This window comes from Lacerta agilis, chromosome 8, assembly GCF_009819535.1.
Source record: "Lacerta agilis isolate rLacAgi1 chromosome 8, rLacAgi1.pri, whole genome shotgun sequence".
NCBI lineage: Eukaryota > Metazoa > Chordata > Lepidosauria > Squamata > Lacertidae > Lacerta > Lacerta agilis.
In genome coordinates, this window is record NC_046319.1 from 5,613,422 (window position 1) to 5,638,081 (window position 24,660).

At 48.4% G+C, this 24,660-nt stretch overlaps 1 protein-coding gene across 1 annotated transcript in view; it reads left to right on the forward strand.

The window, feature by feature from the left end:
* RASSF2 (Ras association domain family member 2) overlaps nucleotides 1-24,114 on the forward strand; it is a 42,263-nt gene extending 18,149 nt beyond the window's left edge. Inside the window, exons 3-11 of the mRNA XM_033159178.1 lie at nucleotides 298-373; nucleotides 1,271-1,422; nucleotides 4,009-4,097; nucleotides 14,892-15,052; nucleotides 16,995-17,096; nucleotides 18,605-18,656; nucleotides 19,950-20,071; nucleotides 23,322-23,419; nucleotides 23,986-24,114. Of these exons, the coding sequence (XP_033015069.1) occupies nucleotides 298-373; nucleotides 1,271-1,422; nucleotides 4,009-4,097; nucleotides 14,892-15,052; nucleotides 16,995-17,096; nucleotides 18,605-18,656; nucleotides 19,950-20,071; nucleotides 23,322-23,419; nucleotides 23,986-24,055 (922 nt within the window). The 3' untranslated portion in view covers nucleotides 24,056-24,114. The remainder of the gene's footprint in view (nucleotides 1-297; nucleotides 374-1,270; nucleotides 1,423-4,008; nucleotides 4,098-14,891; nucleotides 15,053-16,994; nucleotides 17,097-18,604; nucleotides 18,657-19,949; nucleotides 20,072-23,321; nucleotides 23,420-23,985) is intronic.
* Nucleotides 24,115-24,660: the final 546 nt, after the last annotated feature.

The following is a 24,660-nucleotide window of genomic DNA, read 5'->3' on the forward strand; positions in this document are numbered from 1 at the left end:
CCCAACAGAAAGGACTCTGAGAGGACTCTCAGAAAGTGCGTGGGATTTTCTGATTGGACAATGAAATGTGTGGCTGGAGAAGCATGTTCCGTGGAACCTTGGGCTTTCCTTGGAAGCTTCTCAGGAGAGCCCTGAAAGTAGAGCAAGTTTGGGGTCAGGGGTCAGCTCCAATTTCCTTAAACATTTTATAGCAAAAAGCAGCAACTTTTGGACAAAGCCGCCGCATGTGGCAAAGTGAGCCGGACAACTCCTCCATTTGCTCTTCTGACAGCTCTTGTTCCACTTTACATCTTCCAGAAATGAACTGTTGTTGCACTTGAAGACCTACAACCTCTACTACGAAGGCCAGAACTTGCAGCTCCGGCATCGAGAGGTGAGAGGACCTTTCTACACAGAGACAAGTTAGGGGAGAATGTTATGACCAGGGGTGTGTGACCTGGGCATGATTCCAAAAATGAAACTCTGCGCCCACGTCACCAGAACCCTGCTCCTAAAGGCTCATATGTGCATGCTTTTTAAATTATTGCAGTGCAGAGTTTACTCTTCAGTTTTAATTCCGGTTTTACTATTTTTTTGGGCTGTGCAAGGCCCAGAAACTCTTACACCCCCCAGACTCTGGGATTTTCCTTTGGCCTCCCCCTTTCCCCAGCTTCTGAGATTCTGATTATCTGTCTGGAAACTGTAGAAAAGGCTCCCTTTCCTTTAGAAGCTGCAAAAATGTGAGTTGAACCCCATAAAAACGGGGCTTTTCCTCTTTGCTTTTCCCCCTTTGCAAAAGGAGCTTTGCTTTTCCCCCTTTGCAAAAAAAAGCTGCAAAACTTTTAGCTGATCCTCAAAAAAACAGGGCTTTTAGAGGAGGAAAACCAGAAAAATATTTTTTTTCTTGTTTCCTCCTCTAAAAACAAGGTGCGCCCTATGGAGCAAAAAATACGGTATTCAAAATCAAAACGTATCAAACAGGGTCATAGTACCCCGAAGTAATACTTTAGATTGGAACAACTCACCAGTACCTATTACTTTTCTCTATTTATTTTTTTATTAAATATTTTATTTGTTGAATATAAGAACAACATATAATCAAATACAAGCAATCAAGTACAGTGTTCCCCTCCCCCCCTCCCCAAAACAGCCCCAACTACAACATTTCCGTTAGAGCTGTAGTCCAGTTCTGGAGGTAGAACCAGAATCCTTGGGGCAGCTTTCTGCAGCATCCTTGGAGCAGGCCAGCTTCTGGGCCATCCCTCAGTCACTTCTCCCGTGTGCCCTCTAGGAAGAAGGGGAGTTCATCGTGGAGGGCTTGCTGAACATCTCCTGGGGGCTGCGCAGGCCCATCCGCTTGCAGATGCAGGACGACAACCAGCGCATCCGGCCCCCTCCTTCTTCGTCCTCCTGGCATTCCGGCTGCAACCTGGGAGCACACGGGTCAGTACACAATGCAGGGCATGAGTGTGTGTGTGCGTGTGAGAGAAATATCGAGGGGTCTTAGCAGACCACAATCTTGGGTCAAGTGTGATGCAACAGCAAAAAAAGAAAGCTGATGATATTTGAGGCTGCATCAACAGAAGTCGAGTGTCCCCATCGAGGGAAGTCATAGCCCCGCTCTCTTCTGCCTTGGTCAGATCAGACCCCGCCTGGAGTCCTTTGTCCAGTTCTGGACACAACAATATAAGAAGGAGGTTGACAAACTAGAACGTGTGCAGAGGAGGGCGAGCGAGATGATCAAGGGTCTGGAAACCAAGCCTGATGAGGAACGGTTGAAGGAGCTGGGTATGTTTAACCCGGAGAAGAGGAGAATGAGAGGAGATATCATGGCCTCCTTCAAATATCTGAAGGGCTGTCACAAAGAAGATGGAGAAAGCTTGTTTTCTGCTGCTCCAAAGACCCGAACCAATGTATTCAAATGTCAAAGATGGAGATTCTGACTAAACATTAGGAAGAACTTTCTGATGGTAAGAGGTGTTTGGCGCTGGACTCTCCTTCATTAGAGGTTTTTATGCAGAGGTGGGTGGCCCTGTGCCAGGAATGCTGTAGCTGTGGTGCCTGCAGGGGCGTAGCAAGGGGGGCGGGGGGTGGGCCACCCCGGGTTCCATAATGGAGGGGGCGACAAATTATCAAGGAACAATTTTTTTTGGAAAAAAATTTGATTTATTTTTTAAAATTTTTTTTAATGCCTGCTCCGAAGGTCTTATCTTACTATACTAGGGATTATATAGCTATATATGAAATTTCATGCGTATCGGTTAATATCTTGACCCTCCTCCACCAAAATAGCTGTTCACTTGGCTGTTTTCCTATGTCGCGAAGGCTGAAATTTCAGTTCAGAGAACACTTTACTGTTCCCAACCCTAACCCTGTGGAAAGCCATCCAATTAGATTTTAATTTGATTTTGAGATGTTTTTAAGGAGGTAATTTAATTATTGTTTGATTTTATACCAATGTTATGTATCTGGTGTTAGCCACCCTGAGCCCGACTTTGGCCGGGGAGGGCGGGATAGAAATAAAAGTTTTTTTTAATTACTTGTTATTATTCCTTTGTAAGAAAATATGAAATAACGTAAAATCATTTTTGCGGGGGGGGGGGGAGAATCAATGGGGGGGTTGACAAGAAATTTTCTGCACCAAGTACCACCTGACCTTCCCATGCCTCGGGGGGGGGGGGGTGACAAAAACAATTTTTTGCCCCCGGGTACCAATTTACCTTGCTATGCCCCTGGGTGCCTGCCCTTCAGGGGGTGGGATTAGATAACCCTTTGGGGTCCATTCCAACTCGTATGATTCTATCACTGTGACCATTTTGGTTTAACTTTTTCTGTGATCAGGGACTTAAGGGAGGGTGTGAACTCGTGTAATATCGGTAAGGAAAGCGGCACCTTGATGTGTGGAAACAAGGCTGGGAGTGGATTGGGGCCAGAAACAAACTGAGGAAATTATAAACTTTTTTTTTTTGTAATGGGAAAAAATATCATTGACTTTCCTGAACACTGGAGAAGTAGACTTGGGCTTTAGGGGAGTGAGTTCGAGTCCTACCCCTGCTGGGCTCACACTGCTCTCTGCCCGTACTCTTTGGGTAGAAGATAAGATGTGGACAAGTACAAGGCTAGTCTGTCTGCATCTAGGATCCCCATGAACAAACCAACTTGGGAACTGCAGAATATGCAGCCCAGACTATACAAGTGGCACCATGGCCTCGATTATTTCTGCTTGTGGAACACTGTAATCTACATGATCACAAGTTGCAGATAAATAAAGAGCTTTTGTAAGTAGAAATTATAGTCAGGATGGCAACAGAGCCTCTTGGTTGCTGTTTTTGTTTTTAACGCTTTGGGAAATGCTCAGTAATATCTGCAGTGACCAGAGTCTGTCGCTAACATGGCACAGATCCATTCTACACATTACACAGAAGGAGGTGGTAGGATTCTGGACTGGAGGGTGGAGCTTCAGACTCCAGGGACAGTTGCAGTTTTGAATTTTCCCTGCATGTAAAAAATAAGCACACCTCGGTCAAAAGATTTAGCATGCAGGGAGCTGTTTTACTAAGCAAAGCATTCAAAAATATTTAAGCCTCACATATAATTTTATCCCTGCTTCCTGCCTAACGTCCGACTCGGGGCAATTCTGACACCATGTTTTGAAAGTGTTTTCCTCTGTGGTGTCCGTGTATCTATTAGTGTCTGAAGTGGGGTGCAGAGGATCATGCTGGCTACTTCTGTGGTGAATCATAGAATTGTTGAGTTGGAAGGGAACCCAGGTGTCATCTAGTCCAACCCCCCGGCAGTGCAGGAATCACAGCTAACAAATGCATCTTGCAACAACAACAACAACAACAACAACAGAATCATCATGCTCACATAACTTGCCACTGTGATTTTGTGCTGTGTTTACTGTTCACATGAGCAGACAAAACAATAATTTGCTTGCATCAATCTGTGTTTTTAGAACACTTGGGGAAATCTTGCATGGTATTTTCTAAGTCCCGAATTCTCTTCTTTTGTCTCTTCCCTGCTTAGGTCAGTCATAAAGCCGTCAACCTTACCAGACATTCAGGTCACGGAGGCCGAGCCCTCGTCAGATGGGGACGGAATTGACGGGGGAATTGGTAAGGCAGGGGAAGTAAAGGATGCTGGGGGTTCTTACCAGTGCTAAGGAATTGGGGGGGGGGGTCTCCACCTGAGTTGGGGACCTCCATCTTCTGAAAATAATGCAATAATAGAGCATAATCCTTATCTATGACAATAACTCACTGTGAAGTGTAGTAAATCGATTTCTGAAAGGTGCAGCTGTGTTTTTGGGAGCTTACCCTGTGGTAAAGGACCCCTGACAGTTAAGTCCAGTCGTGGACGACTCTGGGGTTGCGGCGCTCATCTCGCTTTACTGGCCGAGGGAGCCGGCGTTTGTCCGCAGACAGTTTTTCCGGGTCATGTGGCCAGCATGACTAAGCCGCTTCTGGCGAAACCAGAGTAGTGCACAGAAACGCCATTTACCTCCCCGCCGGAGTGGTACCTATTTATCTACTTGCACCTTGACGTGCTTTCAAACTGCTAGGTTGGCAGGAGCTGGGACCGAGCAACGGGAGCTTACCCCGTCGCGGGGATTCGAACCGCCGACCTTCCGATTGCCAAGCCCTAGGCTCAGTGGTTTAGACCACAGCGCCACCCGCTGTGCTAGGAGTGCCATAATTATGTGTCTAAAAGGAACAGAGCAATCAATCCGTGTCTCTGGTCTAAATATACATTTCAGAGTTTTCTTGTGATGTGGATGGTGGTGCATCAACAAACATTAGAAGAGCCTTTGCTGGATCAGGCCAATGGTCCTTCTAGTCCAGCGTCCACTTCTCTTACTGACCAACCAGGTGCCTCTGAGAAACCAGCAAGCAGGGTCCAAGCACAAGAGCCCTCTCCCCTCTTCTGCTTTCCAGCAACTCTTGTTCAGAACCATTGTGGCCATTAGCCATCAAGAGTCTCCTCCTCCTCCATGAGCTTGTCCAATCCTCTTTTAAAGCGTCCCAGGTTGGGGGCTATCACTGCCTCCTGGGGGAGGGAGTTCCATAGTTTAACAATGTACTGCATGCAGAAGTCTTCTCTTTTATCTGTCCTGACTCTTCCAGTGTTCAACTTCACTGGGTGTTCATTAGTTCTAGGGCAGAGGTCGGCAACCTCCGGCCCATGGGCCGGAAGTGGCCCATAAAGACCGTTTTACTGGCCCACGAGCCGCCTGCTCACCAAGCCACCCGCTCGGCAAGTCCCCCCGCGCTGCGTTAAAGTGGTGCAGCGCGGCGCGGGGACTTGCCGAGTGGTGCCAGAAATGGCATCTGTGCACGCACAGACACCAAAAATAGCTTCTGCGCAGGCATGGTTTTCAGTGTCTGGGCATGCGCAGAAGTGATTTCTGGCGCCGCGGACATGTGCATGTCCGGCCCAGGGACGATCTCCGTGGGAATGATCCCGCTCATGACCAGAAAACCTTGCCGCCCCCTGTTCTAGGGTTATGAAAGCGGGGGGGTGGGGTGGGGGTGGGGGACATCACTGATCACATTCTACATGCCAGGCATAACAGGACTGTGGGGCAAATAGGAGCTGCCTAAAAGGTCCCTGTTGGGCTATTTGGGACATAGTTAATGGGCTGCACTTATGGACACTTTCTGGGGGGAGGGAGGGGGCAAAGCCTGAGGACAGACATTGGGTTGACCAGGAACACCCCAGTCGTGTTCCTTGTGCGCCTCTGAGTATCCCTGAACTTCTGTGGGCGAAAGCAACCCATCACCTCTATGAGTGAAAAAGTAAAACGCCACGTTTAATGGAAAAAAGGTGGATTTTTCCAGGACAGGTGGGAGGGCTACATGTCGTGGTCACTGCCCACACCTGTGGCTTTTGAGCATGCGGCAATTTCTTTGCGTGGCAGAACTTAAGGGCCTTTGTTTTCTTCCTTCTCGCCCTCTGAGTGGCTATAGGGATAGCCATCTGTCGGAGATTCTTCAGCTGTGATTACAGGGGGTTGGACTAGACGACCCTTGGGAGTCCCTCTACCATTTCATTAATCTATCTCCTAATACTGGAACCAGTTGGAGTCAATGACGTGGAACGGAGGTGGGAGATTCAGGACAGGCCACCAAAGATGCCCACTAGCCACGATGGCTTTGGGCTGCCTCCGTGGTTGGAGGCAGGCATTGCTTCTAAATACCGGTTGCTGGGAAGCACAGGAGGGGAGAAAGGGCTCTTGCGCTCGGGTCCTGCTTGCAGGCTTCCCATTGGGGTATCTGGCCACTGTGAGATGCCTTTGGCCTGATCCAGCAAACTCTCTTTATTTTCTTAAAAGGAATGGCTTCTCCGTACAGTTCAGAGTTAAACTTGCCTCTTCCAGATGCAGTCACAGCCTCTGGCCCGGGTAGCTTTAAAAAAGTGAGACAGATTTGTGGAGGCCAAGGCTGATCGGCATGTGAGGGACGCGGGTGGCACTGTGGTCTAAACCACTGAGCCTCCTGGAAGGTCAGCGGTTCGATTCCCCGCGACAGAGTGAGCTCCTGTTGCTCTGTCCCAGCTCCTGCCAACCTAGCAGTCCAAAAGCACACCAGTGAAAGTAGAAAAATAGGCACAGCTCCGGCGGGAAGGTAAAAGGTGTTTCTGTGTGCTCTTGCTTCCATCATGGTGTTCCGTTGCGCCAGAAGCAGTTTAGTCGCGGTTTAGACCTGGAAAGCGGTCTGTGGACAAACGGCGGCTCTCTCGGCCTGAAAGCGAGATGAGCGCTGCAACCCCATAGTTGCCTTTGACTGGACTTAACTGCCCAGGGGTCCTGTACCATTTACCTTCCTCCATGGCCAGAAGCAGAGAGAGTGGGTGCACTCAAGTCCTGCTTGTGGACTTTGCCAGAGGCGTCTGTTTGGCCCCTGTGGAAGGCAGGAGAATGCTGGCCTCGAGGGGCACCCAGGAGCCTCGAGTTCATGAGACCAGTGTGAAACACACACACACACACACACACACACACACTGAGTGGTGTGGGAAAATGAGCTTTGTTCCCCTTTTCCTTGGCAACACAGCCCTCCTCTCTTTAGAAAGGGAATAACAGGAGTCATTGTTAAGCAGAGTTGCCATGGAGAAATAAACATTTACAGGAGAAGCGCTCTCTCCCGCTCTCCACACCACCCATTGCTCTCTGATCAGAGATTGGCCTTCCTGTTTAACAAAACAGAAAGTGGCTGTGTCGTTCTCACCCCTCCTCTCTCCTCTTCTTTTCCCTTCCCTTAAAAAACCAAAGCAAGCCAGGCAACCCCTGCTTAGATAGATCAAAGTCTCAGCATCTGCACGGGTTGCCCCAGGACAAGAAGTGCAAAGCAACCAATTTATTTGGAGTCGCAGGTGTTTGATACACCAGGTGCAAGCTTTTGAGTCACACAGGACGCTTCAGTAGTCCGGGTCTTCAGGAAGGAAATGTGGGAGGGGCAATGCCCCATGTTGCTGTAGCCGCAGGGCCACTGTTGGGCATTTCTACAGTAAGGATTTTAATCCCACTCGCTGCTTGGAAGACTAGTGGGTTTAAGGTAAAATAGCTGATGGAAATTGCTGCTCAGAAACATTTGTGCAAAGCAAAAAACTAAACCACCCTACCTAGCTGAGGTCTCCCTCTTCTTCCATGTGCAACAGTCAGTGGTTGAATATGTTTTGCTGTGTCAGTTTGGAAGCCCTGGGCCAGTTGGAAGCTGCCAGGGTACCCCTCTTGTCTATCTGGCCAGCTGCCCTCCACAAGCAGTTGCTGTCAGCACTCCAGAATACGAGTGAGCCCCTTGGGCTCCATGGTGCAAGAGAGGATGCTTGTGGGTGATTGAGGGCCTTCTCGGTAGTGGCACCCGCCCTGTGGAACACCCTCCCACCAGATGTCAAAGAGAAAACCAACTACCAGACTTTTAGGAGACATCTGAAAGCAGCCCTGTTTAGGGAAGCTTTTAATGTTTAATAGATTATTGTATTTTAACATTCTGTTGGAAGCCGCCCAGAGTGGCTGGGGAAACCCAGCCAGATGGGCGGGGTATAAATAAATAAATAAATTATTATTATTATTATTATTATTATTATTATTATTATTATGTCCCCCGCCTGCCTCGTTTTGCCTTCCCCATAGCCAAGAGCAGGGCATTGTCAGTGTTATCAGTTTTCTCTGCTGCAAAATCCACACACACCCCGCCAAGTTTTCAGGAACCCATTCAGAGTAATACCGTCACGATTAACTGATGTGCAGCCTAGCAATCCGTACTTGGGAGATGAAAACCAGCACCAATCCAAACTTAGTTTTATCAGTCAAAGATCAGCAGGCCCATTATTTTATTTTTTTAAGCGTGGCCTTCCAAATCTGAAGTTTGAGGAAGTTGTAACCTCTGTGCAACAGCTCAGAAGGGATGCCCAGATGAAAGGAGTGTTGCTCACCCCTCCCAGAGAACACAGCTAAGGCTGTGGCAGGAAGTTAGGTGCGCCATCCAAGCGGTTGAGCACATCAGAGGCACACATGGGCATGCAATTCTCTTCCTCTTTGTACTGCCTTGCTGGCAATGGGGTGGGGGGTTGTCAGCCCTGGGTTCCTGAGGCTGATGGGGAAAGAGACACACAACCACACCCAAATAGATCCATCCAGGACTCATTTCATAATGTGCCACATGATGGCTCTGCTTTGCCTCCATGACTGGTAGTAGTGCTCTTGACAAACCTAGACAGCATCTTAAAAAGCAGAGACATCACCTTGCCGACAAAGGTCCGTATAGTTAAAGCTATGGTTTTCCCAGTAGTAATGTACGGAAGTGAGAGCTGGACCATAAAGAAGGCTGATCGCCGAAGAATTGATGCTGGAGGAGACTCTTGAGAGTCCCATGGACTGCAAGAAGATCAAACCTATCCATTCTTAAAGAAATCAGCCTGAGTGCTCACTAGAAGGACAGATCCTGAAGTTGAGGCTCCAGTACTTTGGCCACCTCATGAGAAGAGAAGACTCCCTGGAAAAGACCCTGATGTTGGGAAAGATGGAGGGCACAAGGAGAAGGGGACGACAGAGGATGAGATGGTTGGGCAGTGTTCTCGAAGCTACCAACATGAGTTTGGCCAAACTGCGAGAGGCAGTGAAGGATAGGCGTGCCTGGTGTGCTCTGGTCCATGGGGTCACGAAGAGTCGGACACGACTGAACGACTGAACAACAACAAAGTGCTCTTGACCAATCTCTCTTATCTGAGCAGTGTCCTAAAGTGAGGAGAGGAGGAGCCCGTCTATTGGTTGCAGGCCACACCCTGCACATGTCGGCATATCCGCTGAGAAGCCCTTGCAGGAGGACTGTTAAACTGTGGAACTCACTCCCACAGGAGGCGGTGAGGTCACCCACCTAAATGGCTTCAAAAGATTTTTAGGCAAACTCATGGAGGAGACGGAAACAGAATGCCAGTTGCTGGAAGCCATAGGAGATGGGAGTGCAGCTCTTGTGCTCAAATCCTGCTTGCAGGTTTCCCATTGGGGCATCTGGTTGGCCACTGTAAGGACAGGATGGGCCCCCTTTGGCCTGATCCAGCAGGGTGGTCTTATGTCAAATGTTTAAGATGTGTTTCTGTTTTTTTGGTTTTGTTGTTCAATGCCACCCAGCTTGTTGCCGATCTGAAACAGGAGCAGGCTTGGGTGGGTTGAGACATCCAAAATTGAAATGTGAGTTTAAGGAGCCCATTAAAAATGGATTAAGAGGGATTTCATTATGTTCTGGGTCCACGCCAGGAATCTTAGAGGAACGCTCAAGGGTCTGCTTTCCCTGCCACATCACATTCTCATCTCAAGGAGCAGCCACTCAGAGGAAGCTCTTGAACTAGAGCTCTCACCCTTTTTCTAGCAGGCGAAAGAGTAAATGCGGCCAGTTAGACAAGAGGTCGGCAACCTAAGCCCATGGGCCTGTTCCGGCCCATGAGCTTCCTGGAACCGGCCCACGGCTGTTCTGTGGATTGGAGTGGGGATTCCGTTTTTTCCCCCTCGGCATCGTTTTTTTTTCTTGCCGCAGGGACCAACTTCCGGGTTGGAAGAGTGCCGGAAATAGCATGTGCTCACCTGGAGGAACGCCCGTACGCGTGCATACACGCTATTTCCGGCGCACTTCCTGGATGGAAGAGCTCCGGAAATAGCTTGAGCGCAGGTGCGGATGCTCCAGCCCACCGAGAGATTTGCCGGGGAGTGGACCAGACCGGCCTCAAAAAACTTTGCCGACACCTGAGTTAGACCATTTCAGCGAGGCAAGAGAAGTCCAGGTGGCACCAACATCTAGTCGTTATATTTAGAATATTCATTTGAACAACCTTAAAATATCAAAAAACTTCCCTTCTTCTCTTTCCATGGTTCATTTTGCATAACATAAATCCCTGCATATTTTATATAAACAAAACCATTCGGTATTCCATTATTACAAGCATCAAAACTTGTTTACACTGTTGAATTTATCTTAATGCTGCCAACGTTTTCAAGTATACACAATTTCCCCCCATATATTCAATAAACATTTCCCAATCTTCTTTAAACCTATGTTCTTCTTGTTCTCTTATTCTGTATGTTAGTTGGGACCTCGCTCGTTTTCCATTTTTGGGCTAACAAAACACGGGCCGCAGAAGTGGCATACATAAATAACCTTTTTTGACACTTGAGAATTTTCATTTGAATTACCGCATTTTTCGCTCCATAAGACGCACTTTTTTCCTCCTAAAAAGTAAGGGGAAATACCTGTGCGTCTTATGGAGCGAATGGTGGTCCCTGGAGCTGAATTGCCCAGGGGCCAAAAGCAGATAGTGCTTTTTATTTTACAAAGAGAAAAGGGAGTGTTGAAAGGACCCTGCTCAGCAGCTGATCAGCAAGAGATCGGGAGAGAGATAAGAGTCCCTGCTCCCTTTCAGCCCCGCCCTCCATTGTTGAATGTGCTGCAGAGGGAGGTTGTTTGTTTCCCCAGGACATGTGACTGGCTGATTAGATTATCTGTCTACAAACAGTAGAAATGGCTCCCTTTCCTTAAGATTTTTTCAGAAATGTGAGTTAAACCCCATAAAAATGGGGCTTTTCCTCTTTGCTTTTCCCCCTTTGCAAAAGGAGCTTTGCTTTCCCCCCTTTGCAAAAAAAGCTGCAAAACCTTTATCTGATCCTAAAAAAAAAAACCCAGGGCTTTTCCCTTTGCAAAAAAAAGCTGCAAAACCTTTAGCTGATCCTAAAAAAAACACCCAGGGCTTTTCCCTTTGCAAAAAAAGCTGCAAAACCTTTAGCTGATCCTAAAAAAAACCCCAAAAACAAAACAAAACTTTTCTTGTTTCCTCCTCTAAAAATGAGGTGCGCCCTATGGTCCGGTGCGTCCTATGGAGCGAAAAATACGGTATCCCCAACAGAAAAGACTCTGGTGTTGTTTTTTTAAGTGCTTTAAAACATTTTTTTCAATTCATTATAAAGTATTTCCCAATACCCTTTTACCCTTTTACAGGTCCAAGACTACATTCTTTCTAGCCATATAATTTTAATGATGGTATATGGGCATGGAAAACAGGGTGCTCAGGGGTCAATGACCCCCTTATTATCCTTCACAGCCACTGCAGAGGAAAGTCCTTCACACTGCAGGACTTAAACTTCCTTTAACATATGGAACTCTCTGCTGCAGGAGGCAGTGATGGTATTAATAAAACAGGGTGGGGCAGTTTTTTGGAGGAAAGGGCTATCAATGGCTATTAGCCATGATAACTGTGTTCTGCCTCTACAGTTGGAGGCAGTAGTGCTTCTGGATACCAGTTGCTGGAAATCACAGGAGGGGAGAGTTTCCCTCGTGCTCGGATCCTCTCTGTGGGTCATCGTCCCCCCACCTGAATCATCCGGTGGGCAACTGTGAGTACAGGATACTGAAGCAGAGGGGGCTCCACAGGCCCGATCCAACAGCCAGGCTCTTCTTCTGTTCTTCATGTTCAGAGTTTGCAGGTTGTTTAGTCATTTAGTTGTGTCCGACTCTTCGTGACCCCATGGACCAGAGCACGCCAGGCACTTCTGTCTTCCACTGCCTCCCGCAGTTTGGCCAAACTCATGTTAGTAGCTTCGAGAACACTGTCCAACCATCTCGTCCTCTGTCGTCCCCTTCTCCTTGTGCCCTCCATCTTTCCCAACATCAGGGTCTTTTCCAGGGAGTCTTCTCTTCTCATGAAGTGGCCAAAGTCTTGGAGCCTCAACTTCAGGATCTGTCCTTCCAGTGAGCACTCAGGGCTGATTTCCTTCAGAATGGATAAGTTTGATCTTTTTGCAGTCCATGGGACTCTCAAGAGTCTCCTCCAGCACCATAATTAAAAGCATCAATTCTACGGCGATCAGCCTTCTTTATGGTCCAGCTCTCACTTCCATACATTACTACTGGGAAAACCATAGCTTTAACTATACGGACCTTTGTCGGCAAGGTGATGTCTCTGTTTTTTAAGATGCTGCCTAGAGTTTGCAAGACAGGAGGCCAAATTGCAATGCACGTTAGATCACAATTAAAACAAAATCGAAAATTCTTTCTAGTAGCACCTTAGAGACCAACTGAGTTTGTTCCTGGTATGAGCTATCGTGTGCATGCACACTTCTTCAGTGAGTCATGGGCAACTTACAACCATCAGGAGCGACGCCTCAATGCCTTCCACATGCGCTGCGTCAGGAAGATTTGGGGCATCAACACGGCAGGACAGTGTCAAACAGAGATGTGCTCTCCCAAGCTTCAGATACACACTGTTAGGGAGCTGACATCCAAATGACCTTGGCCTAGAAGGTTGGAACGCGTTACAAATGTAACCGAAGACACCCTGATTAGGAAAGGAGTCTGTGAATAGCACATTGTTGACTTCTTCTAACAGTAAAAACACTGGCTATGGATTTTATCTCCGGATAGTGGCACCACTCCAACTCACAGCAGGCATTGCAGAGGGTTGGGCTTGATGACCCCTGGGGCTCCCTTCCAACTCTACGATTCTTTGAAAACGTAGGGGAACTTGTTGGCTTCTGTAGCAACTAGGAACATTTGCTGTGCTGGCAGAATTGCAGCTGGATCTAGGAGCGTTTCCAGGAAACAATTTTCAGTATTCGCCCCTCCCTTGTTTTCTCTGCTTGCTGCTGAACTTCCATAACCCTAACCTTTCACAGACACCTTCATTTAAAACTTACAGCAGCATTCCATGTCTCCAGTGTCTGCCTTCACCGAAAGCACCTGCTTCCCATATCCTCTTTGAGAGTCCTAAAGGTAAAGGTAAAGGGACCCTTGACCATTAGGTCCAGTCGCGGACAACTCTGGGGTTGCGGCGCTCATCTCGCTTTACTGGCCGAGGGAGCCGGCGTACAGCTTCCAGGTCATGTGGCCAGCATGACTAATCCGCTTCTGGTGAACCAGAGCAGCGCATGGAAACACCATTTACCTTCCCGCTGGAGTGGTACCTATTTATCTACTTGCACTTTGACGTGCTTTCGAACTGCTAGGTTGGCAGGAGCAGGGACCAAGCAACGGGAGCTCACCCCGTCGCGGGGATTCGAACTGCCAACCTGATCAACAAGCCCTAGGCTCTGTGGTTTAACCCACAGCACCACCCACATCCCTCACATAAAGAAGGACAAGCCTGCTGAGTTTCACCCTTTCACAAGCTGGAGGGCAAACGCTTCCTCATATTCCCCAATTCTCTGTTGTGAAGAGATGCTCGACACATAAAGGAGGTTTTGTGCTTCAGTTGTTTGCCCTCCAGCTTGTGAAAGGCAGCAAGGCGGATGGAGCTTTGCACGCTTTCGCATTGCCTTTACACGTGAGTAGAACACCGGGCTACTTTGTATGCATCATGCAAGTTCTGCTTGTTGCAAACTGAGTACCCCACAGTAGGAAGAGTCCGTAAAAATTGTGAGCTGTTAGCACGCCCCATGCTAACGTGCTTCTCTTATTGGAAAAAGAAGGCAAGGTGACCTATTTGTACCCTGATTCTGAACATCTTGTTTGTGGGCTTCCCAGAAGCACCTGGTTGGGCACATGTGGCTTGGGTCTGATCCTGCAGAGTCCTTATCATGCCAGAGAGGGAAGGAGGGAATCCCAGGAGAAGGTCATGTAAGAACATGAGAAGAGCCTGCTGGATCAGGCCAATGCCCCACCTAATCCACCATCCTGTTCTTACAGTGGCCAACCAGGTGCCCGTTTGTGGCGATCACCCAAACTTAGGAATGGCATAGAAGGAGTTAAAAGGAATAACCAGTAAGAACCTTTAGGGGGCGGAGTTATGTGGGCTATATAAACCCCTCCCAGGGAAGGAAGGGGGTCTTTGGGCTGGGCTTTTCTCAGGGTCTTGGTCTTTGTCTTGGGGCTTGTTGTGGGTATTGAGAGGTTGGAAGGAGGGTGGCAAGGGAAGGAGTAGGAACAGGGGTGGGAGAAATCGTTGGGCACTGTTGTTAACAAGAACACAACCAAGAAAGAACTGTTTATTCAGAAACCACGTGCTTATGTACTAAACTTCAAATAAAACAGTTTTGTTCCAATATTCTCCTTGACTGAACTGAGTGAAGTAAATACCAGGCAGACTGGTTGGTGGCAGCGGTTGATTAACAAAGTGGTGAGCGCAGGTATCAACGGACCGTTAAACGTCTGGGGGGCCTGTGCAGGTTGAGCGAACCGCCACACCGTTGTGCTCATATCCTGCTTGCCTGTTTCTCATAAGAGACCGACCTCTCTCTTCCTGCAGTTTCCAGCACCTGGTATTCAAGAGCATTGCTGATTCCTGGTCCTTTACCTGCAGTTCAGACCCCTGGCTGTGTCAAGAGGATGAAGTCTGGCCTCTCTTTTTGAAAACTTTTAAGATACAGGTGTTTGGGATTTCTTTGGAGGAGGTCAGCTTCTCTTGACGCACCTCTCCTTTGTCCTCCGTTTCAGATGACAACGATCTCAAAGCCCAGCAAGAAGAAGCGCCACAGCTGATGCGGACACGGAGCGATGTGGGCATGCGCCGCAGGGGGACTCTCCGCACCCCGAGTGAGCAGCGGAGGATCAGGCGGCACCGCTTCTCCATCAACGGGCATTTCTACAACCACAAAGTGAGTCTCCCATGGAGGGTCTCCCTCAGGCGCCGGAGCATCTTGATTTAGGGACGGATCCAGGTGGAGAATGTAGCTCTTGGGGCCTACCAGTGAATTGTTGAGGCAGGCTTCTTTTGTTTTGTTTTAAAGGGAAGCTAGCATCTATTTATTATTTGCTTTATCATGTATCTCTGGCATTTTGCTCCAAGGAGTTCAAGGGGGAATACGTGGTTCTTCTCCCCACCCCCCACCCCATTTAATCCCCACAACAACCTTGTGAGGTAGGTTAGGCTGAGAGGCAATGACAGCACCATCAAACTTGAAGCATTTACAAACTGCAATTCCTGTGGGGTAGTATATGTGATTCAGTGTACTTGCGGCCTATGGTACGTGGGCAGTACTACTAGAACAGTTAAAATCAGGATACTAGAGCATAAGAATCACATTCTGAATAAGATTATAGAAGCACCTCTTACATCTCTCTTTTTAGACGCTAAACATAAGGCAACGGATTTCAGATGGTTTGTCATTTACAAACATAAGACTCAAGAGGCAAACACGGACACCTTAAGAAAGAAACTAAAACAGCTCGTTTTGAATTTGTGCAATCTAGGTTTTCTAACCTTTTTTGTAAATACAGTATCAGAATCTTTACTCTTGAGGCCTTAACCAGTTAGGTTTTCAAACCTTCTTGGTAAATGCAGTACTAGAACTTTTACAGTCGTGTTTTCAAACCTTTATTACTGCTACTTTTTGCGTTTGAACCTTAGTCATTTAAATATCTTTATTTCCTTCTGAGGAAACTGAATAGTTCAGTGAAACGAGGTTTGTAGCCGGCATCCCGTTAAGGTCTTGTATAGTTCTTTAGTTTTTTTTCCTGTATTCACTTCATGCGCTTAGCCTTACTTTTTACATAATCATTAAAGTCCATTCCCCCTCGTTTCAGCGATTTTCACTACACCACATTCTGGCTTTCACTTAGCAGAGTTTGGTGGCCATGTACCATACTTTTTCGTATATAAGACGAGGTTTTTTCCTGCTAAAACAATGTCCAGAATTGATGCTCGTCTACACGGTCAGCGCATTGTTGGGACGGGGGATTGGTTGCTGACACGAACAGGAGCTTGTCAGGAGTGATTGGGCATGATTGGTGGCCGTGGCAAAGGCTGCTGCCGATAGGCTGCTACTGTAGTAATTGGGTGTACAATTGGGGTGGCTGCTGTCAGTGAGTGGGCAGATGATAGGTTGGTTCGCACGCGATAGCCACAGTCGGTCTGGCGGGTGAGTGAATTTTGGCGCCCAAAAAGCTCAACAACTCTGGGCAACCCCCCCCCCCAAAATCTCAACAACTCTGGGCAATTTCCCCCCATTTTCTTAATTTTGAGTCCCCGAAAATATACACAGGGGCGTGTTATACACGGAAAAATACGATATGTATAAAACTACAGAACGCTGGCAATGTGAGAATTCAAAAGCTCCATAATATTTGCTCTGGAATGTATGACCATTTCCCAGTTAATTTTTGAAGTTCTTTGATGCCTGTAGTCAGTCCTCTTGCCAGCAGTTGTTCTTTTCCCTCCACCATGTCCCCCAACTCCTCTTTCTTGATTTGATTTTGATTTGATTTAACCTTTGCATTCTGCGTTTCCAGCGACAAATGTTGAGCTCTGAGCAGTTCACAAGGATCATGGCAGTATTACGAATCAAGAAACACTGGCAATCCCTATAATATCAAGCACAGTAGTCTTTTAATAAAGCCAACGACTGCAACAAATCAATCCAAACGATGAGCTCAATAAGATCTTCCATAGTTTCTAATCTGGCATGGAGTTAGCTCCGCCTCCTCCCCCAATACATGGCTCACACCTTTCCTCTGTGTTTCTGTGGGCCTCCAGTGTTTCCGCTTGTCTAGACGGCCTTGTCCTCCGTCCTTCTGATGCCTTTCTGCTCCTCTCCGCAGACATCGGTTTTCACGCCTGCCTACGGCTCCATCACGAATGTCCGCATCAACAGCACCATGACGACGCCTCAAGTTCTCAAGCTTCTGCTTAACAAGTTCAAGGCACGTTTTGCTGCAACGTTTTGGACTGGCTGTCCAGTCTGAGCTGGAAAAGTCTCCCAGCGGTCGGTCCTCTCCTTCTGGGCCCCTATCCAACTCTGGTCCATTTCCATGGGGCTTGTGGAGTAGGATTGCAGTCCCCAGCCTCGGGACCTCCATCTATTTTGGACTACAACTCCCATCCGACTCAGCTTCATATGACAGTGCTGGTTGGGACTGATGGGAGTTGTAGTCCAAAATAGTCGTGCTGCCTGGGGCTGATGGGAGTCGTACCATGGAGAGCCCCCAGGTTGGTGAAGGTGGCCATAGGTTGTATACCTGTGTCTCCCACTCTTGATGGCACCAGTGAGCTGCCTGCTGTCACAGCTGCCTACTCTTGGACTGGGTCTGGAGCAGGGGTCGGCAACGTTTACCTCGCCTCCGTGGGCCGGATCGCCCGCCCGTGATTTCTGGTGTCTGCATCTGCACAGACGCGATTTCCGGCGCCACGGAAGCAAGTCCCCACACTGTGCTGTGACTGTTTAGCGCAGTGCACGGGGACTCGCCAAGTGGGCAGCTCAGTTCGGGGGCGGTTCATGGGCCAGTTAAATGACCCACGTGGGCCGCTTGTGGCCCATGGGCCTTAGGTTGCCTACCCCTGGTCTGGAGGCTGATATGCTTCACTAGGGGTGGAATAAAATAACATGAACAGCCCCAAAGGGCAGCCTCAGGCCCACCAAGCCTGAAAGAGGAAGAAGTGCTTAGACAATCTAGGTCATGGTGCACTTCAGAGGTTGCAGGACTTCATCTCTAGGGCTGACAGGAGCTGGACATCAGCCTGGGCACCATCTTGCCTCCCCTTATAGAATCATAGAATTTTACAGTTGGAAGGGACTCCCAAGGTCATCTAGCCCAGAGTTTCCCAAACTCAGATCTCTAGCTGTTTTTGGACTACAACTCCAATCATCCCTAGCTAACAGGACCAGTAGTCAGGGGTGATTGGAATTGTAGTCCAAAAACAGCTGGAGACCCAAGTTTGGGAAACCCTGATCTAGCCCAGCCCGCTGAATTACAGGAATCACAGCTAAAGAACCGCTGACAGATGGCCATCCAGCCTCCCATGAAGGAGAGTCCACCACCTTCTGAGATAGTCCATTCCACTGTTGGAACATCTCGTACCGCCAGAAAATTCTTCCTGGTGTTTAATTGGAATCTCCTTTCTTGTCATTTGAATCCATTGGTTTGGGTCCTCCCTTTCGGAGCAGCAGAAAACAGGCTGGCTCTGTCTCTGCTGTGGCTGCCCTCCAGCGTATTTGAATATGGCCATGATATCTCCTCTCAGTCTTCCATTTACCAGGCTAAACATGCCCAGCTCCATCAACCGTTCCTCATAAGGCTTGGTTTCCAGACCCTTGGTTATCTTGGTCAACCTGAAAACCTTGTGGTGTGTGAGTGTGTGGGTGAGAGAGAGAGAGAGAGAGAGAGAGAGAGAGAGTTTTATCGTTTCCGTGTTTTATTTTTTCTGTGTTCAGATTGAGAACTCAGCAGAGGAGTTCGCCTTGTACATTGTTCACACCAGTGGAGGTGAGCAGGCTGTTATTGTTCGCTGGTTTCTTTTATTTAAAAAATAATATTTTTTATTTGATTTTACAAGCATAAAGTTATAGCAATACCAATTACATAACCATATTTAGAGATTTTTCTGAATCTCCAGACTTCCCACTATCCCCTCCATGGATCTTATTGTCAACATTTTCAACTGCATGTTATTTCATAATCCATATTTTGCATCTCTCCATATTGTCCATGGTGTATTGTGTGCTGGTTTCGATAGGGCTATGGTGCAGCTAAGCAGTTATGGATTTAAGCCATGGGTCACCTGCCTAATTATGATGCCACAGTGTGGGGGGGGGGATGAGTTAAGCCCACCCCAGCTGTTAACTTCGCCTGCCTCAAATCCCCCCCCCATTTGTGCATTTAAAACATGTTTTAAAATGGATTTTTAAAAATATTTTATTTATTTGTATACCGCTATATCATAAAATACCAAAGTGGTTTACAACAGCAGCAACCTTGTTGTTGTTGTTCAGTCGTTCAGTCGTGTCCGACTCTTCGTGACCCCATGGACCAGAGCACGCCAGGCATGCCTATCCTTCACTGCCTCCCGCAGTTTGGCCAAACTCATGCCAGTCACTTCGAGAACACTGTCCAACCATCTCATCCTCTGTCGTCCCCTTCTCCTTGTGCCCTAAAAGCAACCTAAAAGCATACAAGAAAACCACTGGGAAAAATTTTTAAAGTTAAAAACAGACATCAATTAACCATTGTGGAATGATGTATTCTTACTTGCCTGCATAGGCCTGGTGGAATAGACATGTTTTCAGCAGGCATTTAAAAGTTGGCACAGAAGGTGCCTGCTGAATCTCTAGTGGCAGGGCGTTCCACAGGACTGGGCCAATGACACTAAAGGTTCGGTTTCTTGTTGTTGTTAAACGAGCCTCACCAACTCAGGGAACGGCCAACGACGCTCCTGCAGATGGATGATAAAAATAATTGAAAACGGTGTGAAGTAGCTGGTGGGAAAATCTTTTCACAGGTAGCCTTGAGAGCTACAGTTCCCGCCCACCCATTTGTACACTTGGCCACAGCCACTCTTGACATAAGGCCCCAGGAGGAATGGACTATGGATCAATGTGGCCCTTGGGTCATAAAACGGCCCCCACCTCCTGCTTGGATGCTTCTCAAAAAGTTCTTGCTTGGTTGAGCTTGCCGCTGCTGCTGTTCCCCCCCCCCTCTGTGTCTGGGGCAACAGGGTGAATTTAGGGGTCCCTGCGTTGTCCTCTTCAGTGCCTTATCCACACTCCCTGTTTCACGCAGAAAAGCAGAAGTTAAAGGTGACAGATTACCCACTGATCGCTCGGATTCTGCAGGGACCCTGCGAACAAGTTTCCAAGGTGTTCTTGATGGAAAAGGACCAGGTGGAGGAAGTCACTTACGATGTGAGTTGCTGCTTTGCAGTGGAATCCCATTTCAGTTCAGAGAAGGGCAGGTGAAATGATCAAGGGGTTTGGTGGAGCAGCTTCCCTGTGGGGAAAGGGGGCAGCGTTTGGGGCTGGGGGAAAAGCCGAGGAAGAGGTGACCTGGTAGAAGTTGGCAGGTTTTTCTGCCTCTAATGCTAGAACTGCCAGGCTGCCACTCAGGGGTGATAGGATAGCCATGTTCAAATGTATAAAAGGATGTCATATAGAGGAGGGAGAATGGTTGTTTTCTGCTGCTCCAGAGAAACGGACACGGGGCAATGGATTCAAACTACAAGAAAGAAGATTCCACCTAAACATTAGGAAGAACTTCCTGACAGTAAGATCTGTTTGACAGTGGAATTTGCTGCCAAGGAGTGTGGTGGAGTCTCCTTCTTTGGAGGTCTTTAAGCGGAGGCTTGGCAGCCATATGTCAGGAATGCTTTGATGGTGTTTCCTGCTTGGCAGGGGGTTGGACTGGATGGCCCTTGTGGTCTCTTCCAACTCTGTGATTCTATGATTCTATGAATAGTTTCACAGTCATCCCCACTGTATGTACAGGCCCTTTGGCCAGAGAGTCCTGCAAGTAGCAAAAGAATCCGTGTGGTATATATGTAACAGAGGAGGGGGTCTTTGATGAGTATGTGGGAAGGGGAAGGCCTATTATGATCTTCCTACCCAGCAGATGAGAGGAGAGGTGCTCATCCTGCAAACAGGAGTCCCTTCCCTACCCCCCCCCCAGTGCTTAAGACATCATATATCAGCTCTATGATTCTATGATTCAAGCTGATTGTTGGTTCAGGAGAGATAAAAGAAGGGATTTTTCCATGCCCCAGGAGGCAGTGATGGCCACCATCCTAGATGGCTTTAAAAGAAGGGTAGACAAATTCATGGAGGAAAGGGCTACCAATGACTCCTAGCCAGGATGGCTATGGTCTGCTGCCACGTTCAGAGGCACCATGCCATGGATATGCCCGTTGCTGGAAACCACAGGTGGGCAGGGTTCTGGTGCGCTCAGGTCCTGCTTCCCAAGGGGGCATCTGGTTGGCCTTTGTGAGAACAGGATGCTGGACTCGGGGGGGGGGGGGTCTGTTGGCCTGATCCAGCAGGCTCTGGTTTTCTTGGTTCGCTGTGTGCCAGCCCAGCGTCAGCGTCCCAGAGCAGTTTCTCGTGCTTACCCAGTCCTGTCACCAGAGATGTGGGCAGCTGGATCTCTTAATTTCCCACAAGGCCACCACAAAATGGCGCTACTACATTGGGGCCTGGACCCAACCAGAGCCGTGCTGCTGCGCTTCCCCTCTGCTGCCGCCGCCCCCCCCCTCAATGAACCCTTGGCGTCTGCACCTGGAGCCCTCAGCCTCTGCTGTGACTTACCTTTTGCAAACCAGATTCCGGCACAGGAAAGGGAGGAAGTGAAAGATGACGGTGTTTGTGTGGGAGAAGGAAGGACTGCTGTTCGGGTGTCCTCCTCCCTCCCCAATGTGGTCAAACGCCCTTTGAGCCAACAGACCTTCCCTGCAGCATTTGCAGAGGTCTGTTCTGTGAGCGAGATGCAAAAGGAAGGTGGGTCTGCCCTTTGCGTTGGGTGCAGCCAGAGCCGTAGCTAGGCGATCTTGCACCCCTGGCAAAAACGTCCAGATCGCGCCCCCTAGCCATGGACAAATTAACTCTTCTTTCCACCTATCCTCCAACCCGCCCCCTCCTCCCATTCAATCCACCCTCTATTTACCGTATTTTTCGCTCCATAAGACGCACTTTTCCCTCCTGAAAAGTAAGGGGGAATATCTGTGCGTCTTATGGAGCGAATGGTGGTCCCTGGAGCTGAATTGCCCAGGGGCCAAAAGAGGATCATGCTTTTTATGTTACAAAGAGAAAAGGGGGTGTTGAAAGGACCCCGCTCAGCAGCTGATCAGTAAGAGATCGGGAGAGAGATAAGAGACCCCGGCTGCCTTTCAGCCCCGCCTGCCTTTCAGCCCCGCCCTCCATTGTTGAATGTGCTGCAGAGGGAGGTTGTTTGTTTCCCCAGCTACATGTGACTGGCTGATTAGATTATCTGTCTGGAAACTGTAGAAAAGGCTCCCTTTCCCTTAGAAGCTGCAGAAATGTGAGTTGAACCCTATAAAAGCAAAACTTTTAGCTGATCCTCAAAAAAAACAGGGCTTTTAGAGGAGGAAAACCAGAAAAATATTTTTTTTCTTGTTTCCTCCTCTAAAAACGAGGTGCACCCTATGGTCCAGTGCACCCTATGGAGCAAAAAATACGGTAAAAACCTTTTCTTATGATACAATGATCAGTATTTTTATTTATAGACATATTTATGGACTTATTTTTAGCCGATTATGGCCCTGGGTGCAGCTCCTGGATGAGATCAGACGCACCTCTCTGCTTCCACCCAGTGGTCATGTTGAACCCGTTGCAAGCAGATCAGCTGTTCTCTGTTAACTGGGTGGCATGGGGGCCGAAACCTGGGCCATACATGTTGCATTTAACTTGTCTGTTTTGAATAACAGCTGAGAATAGGGGAGGGAGTCGGGGTTGGGGCTGCAGGTTCTGGGGAGAGGAGATTTCATGCTTCCACTGTCTTTCCTCTATTGGGGTCTCGGCAAAATCTCTCCCACCCTCAGTTTCTCCCCAAGTGTCATTTGGTCCTGGTGGCATAGCTGTCAACCTTCCTTTTTTTGTGTGAAATTCCCCTATCAGTATTATATTTCCCGCAAAAAAAAGGGAAGGTTGACAGCTATGCCTGGTGGGATATTTGGAAGTGTGTTGCAAGCGGTTAGAAAGTGATTCTTTTAATAGGAATGAGGGAAAGGGTTAACTTTCCCTCCTCACACACCTCAGTCCTGATCCTGATTCTCCTCCTGCCCTGGTGTTAAACAGGAGAACTGTCGACTGCTGTTCATAGCTGTCAACTTTTCCCTTTTTTAAAGGGAAATTCCCTTATTCCGAATAGGATTCCTCACAAGGAAAGGGAGAAGTTGATAGCTATGCTTCTGTTTGTCCTTAAGAAATGCACGCAAATAGAAAGTTTCCGGGCTTCACCCACAGCAATCCTGTTTCCCTTTGCGCTAGAAGAGGGTGCTGAGGTCTTTGCATACACCGTCGTGGGTAGCTGAGCAGGGCCGGTCCCAGCCTCAAGCCGGGAGATGTGTGTTTCTCAAGCTCTTCTCTGTGCAAGCCTCGCAGGGGTGGCGTGTCCCATCACCTTTCTGTTTTCTTTTTGCCTGGGCAGGTTGCTCAATACATCAAGTTTGAAATGCCTGTCCTGAAAAGCTTCATTCAGAAACTCAAAGAGGAAGAAGATCGTGAAGTCAAGAAACTAAAACAGAAGTAAGCCCTTCCTTCCCTGGGACGCAGCAACTGGGGATTCCAGTCCTCAAAGCACAGTTCTTTTTGAATATATATATATATATATATATATTTAAGGGCCCAGTCTGGGGATGTTTCTGTGGGAATTGCTTGAAATTGATGCTTAAGATGCAGAGCAGCCTTGGCCAACCTGGTGCCCTCCAACCAAGTTGGACTACAGCTCCTAGCAGCCCCAGCATCTCCACCCAGCTGCGCTGTTGTAGCCCAAACATCTGAAGGACGCCAGTTTTCTTTATTATTACATTTGTACCCCACATTTTCTCCAAGGAGCTCAAGGCTGCACTTCTCCCTCCTCCTTCATGTTATCCTCGCAACATTCCTGCGAGGTAGGTTAGGCTGAGAGGCAGTGACCAAGGGGGGGATTCGAACCCTGGTCTCCCAGGTCCTAGTCCAGCACTCTTTAACCGCTACACCGCGCTGACTCCCCAGTGGAGAAGGCTGGTGTCGAGCTGCTCTATCCTCACCACAAAGGTCTGGGGTGCACACCCTTTTCCTTTTAAGCTGTAAGACACTGCTTATTTTTTCAGGTATTCTGTCCTGCGTGTAATGATTGAGCGACGATTAGAAGAGATCTCCGAAGGGCCGGCCACCATGTGAAGCCTTTGCCCTCGGGCGGACTTTGCTGCCACTGCCGGGGGGCCCAGAAGAGCCACGCCTTGGAGAAGATTTGTTTGCGAGAAGAACATGCTGCGGCGAGCAAAGGCAGCTCTTCCTTTCTGGAGCAGAACTTGAACACAGGACCCGCTTTGACCAACTGTCTTTTCTTTCCTCCAAGCTTTCCTGGAGGTGAACTCAGCGGAGCCTCTCTTTAGCGGCAGGAGACCTTTTGAGCACTGCTTGCTGGGCACAAACAAGCCCTCTTGGCCACCCTAGACCCAGTGCACCTTCTTGCCTCTCCAGCCGGGCGATTCTGAGGTTCTCACAGAGCCTTTCTGTTGACCGAAGCTTTCTATTGCTGTTGGGGGCATCCCCTTTGCATGCCACCCAAAACACCGCTTTAACCTTCCAAGCAAATTCTGGCTTTGCGGTGGCAAGTCAGGGCCGGAGGAGGAAGTCTCCTCCCTTTTTTTCTTTTTGGGTCATTTAGTGAAATATTAATATTTTCTCTCCCCCCCCCCCTTGGGAGGGCCTAGTCTGAGTCCTACCTGCCCATTCTCATCCACCCAGCTACCCGTTTCTGTCCTCTGTGTCCTCTCCCTCTT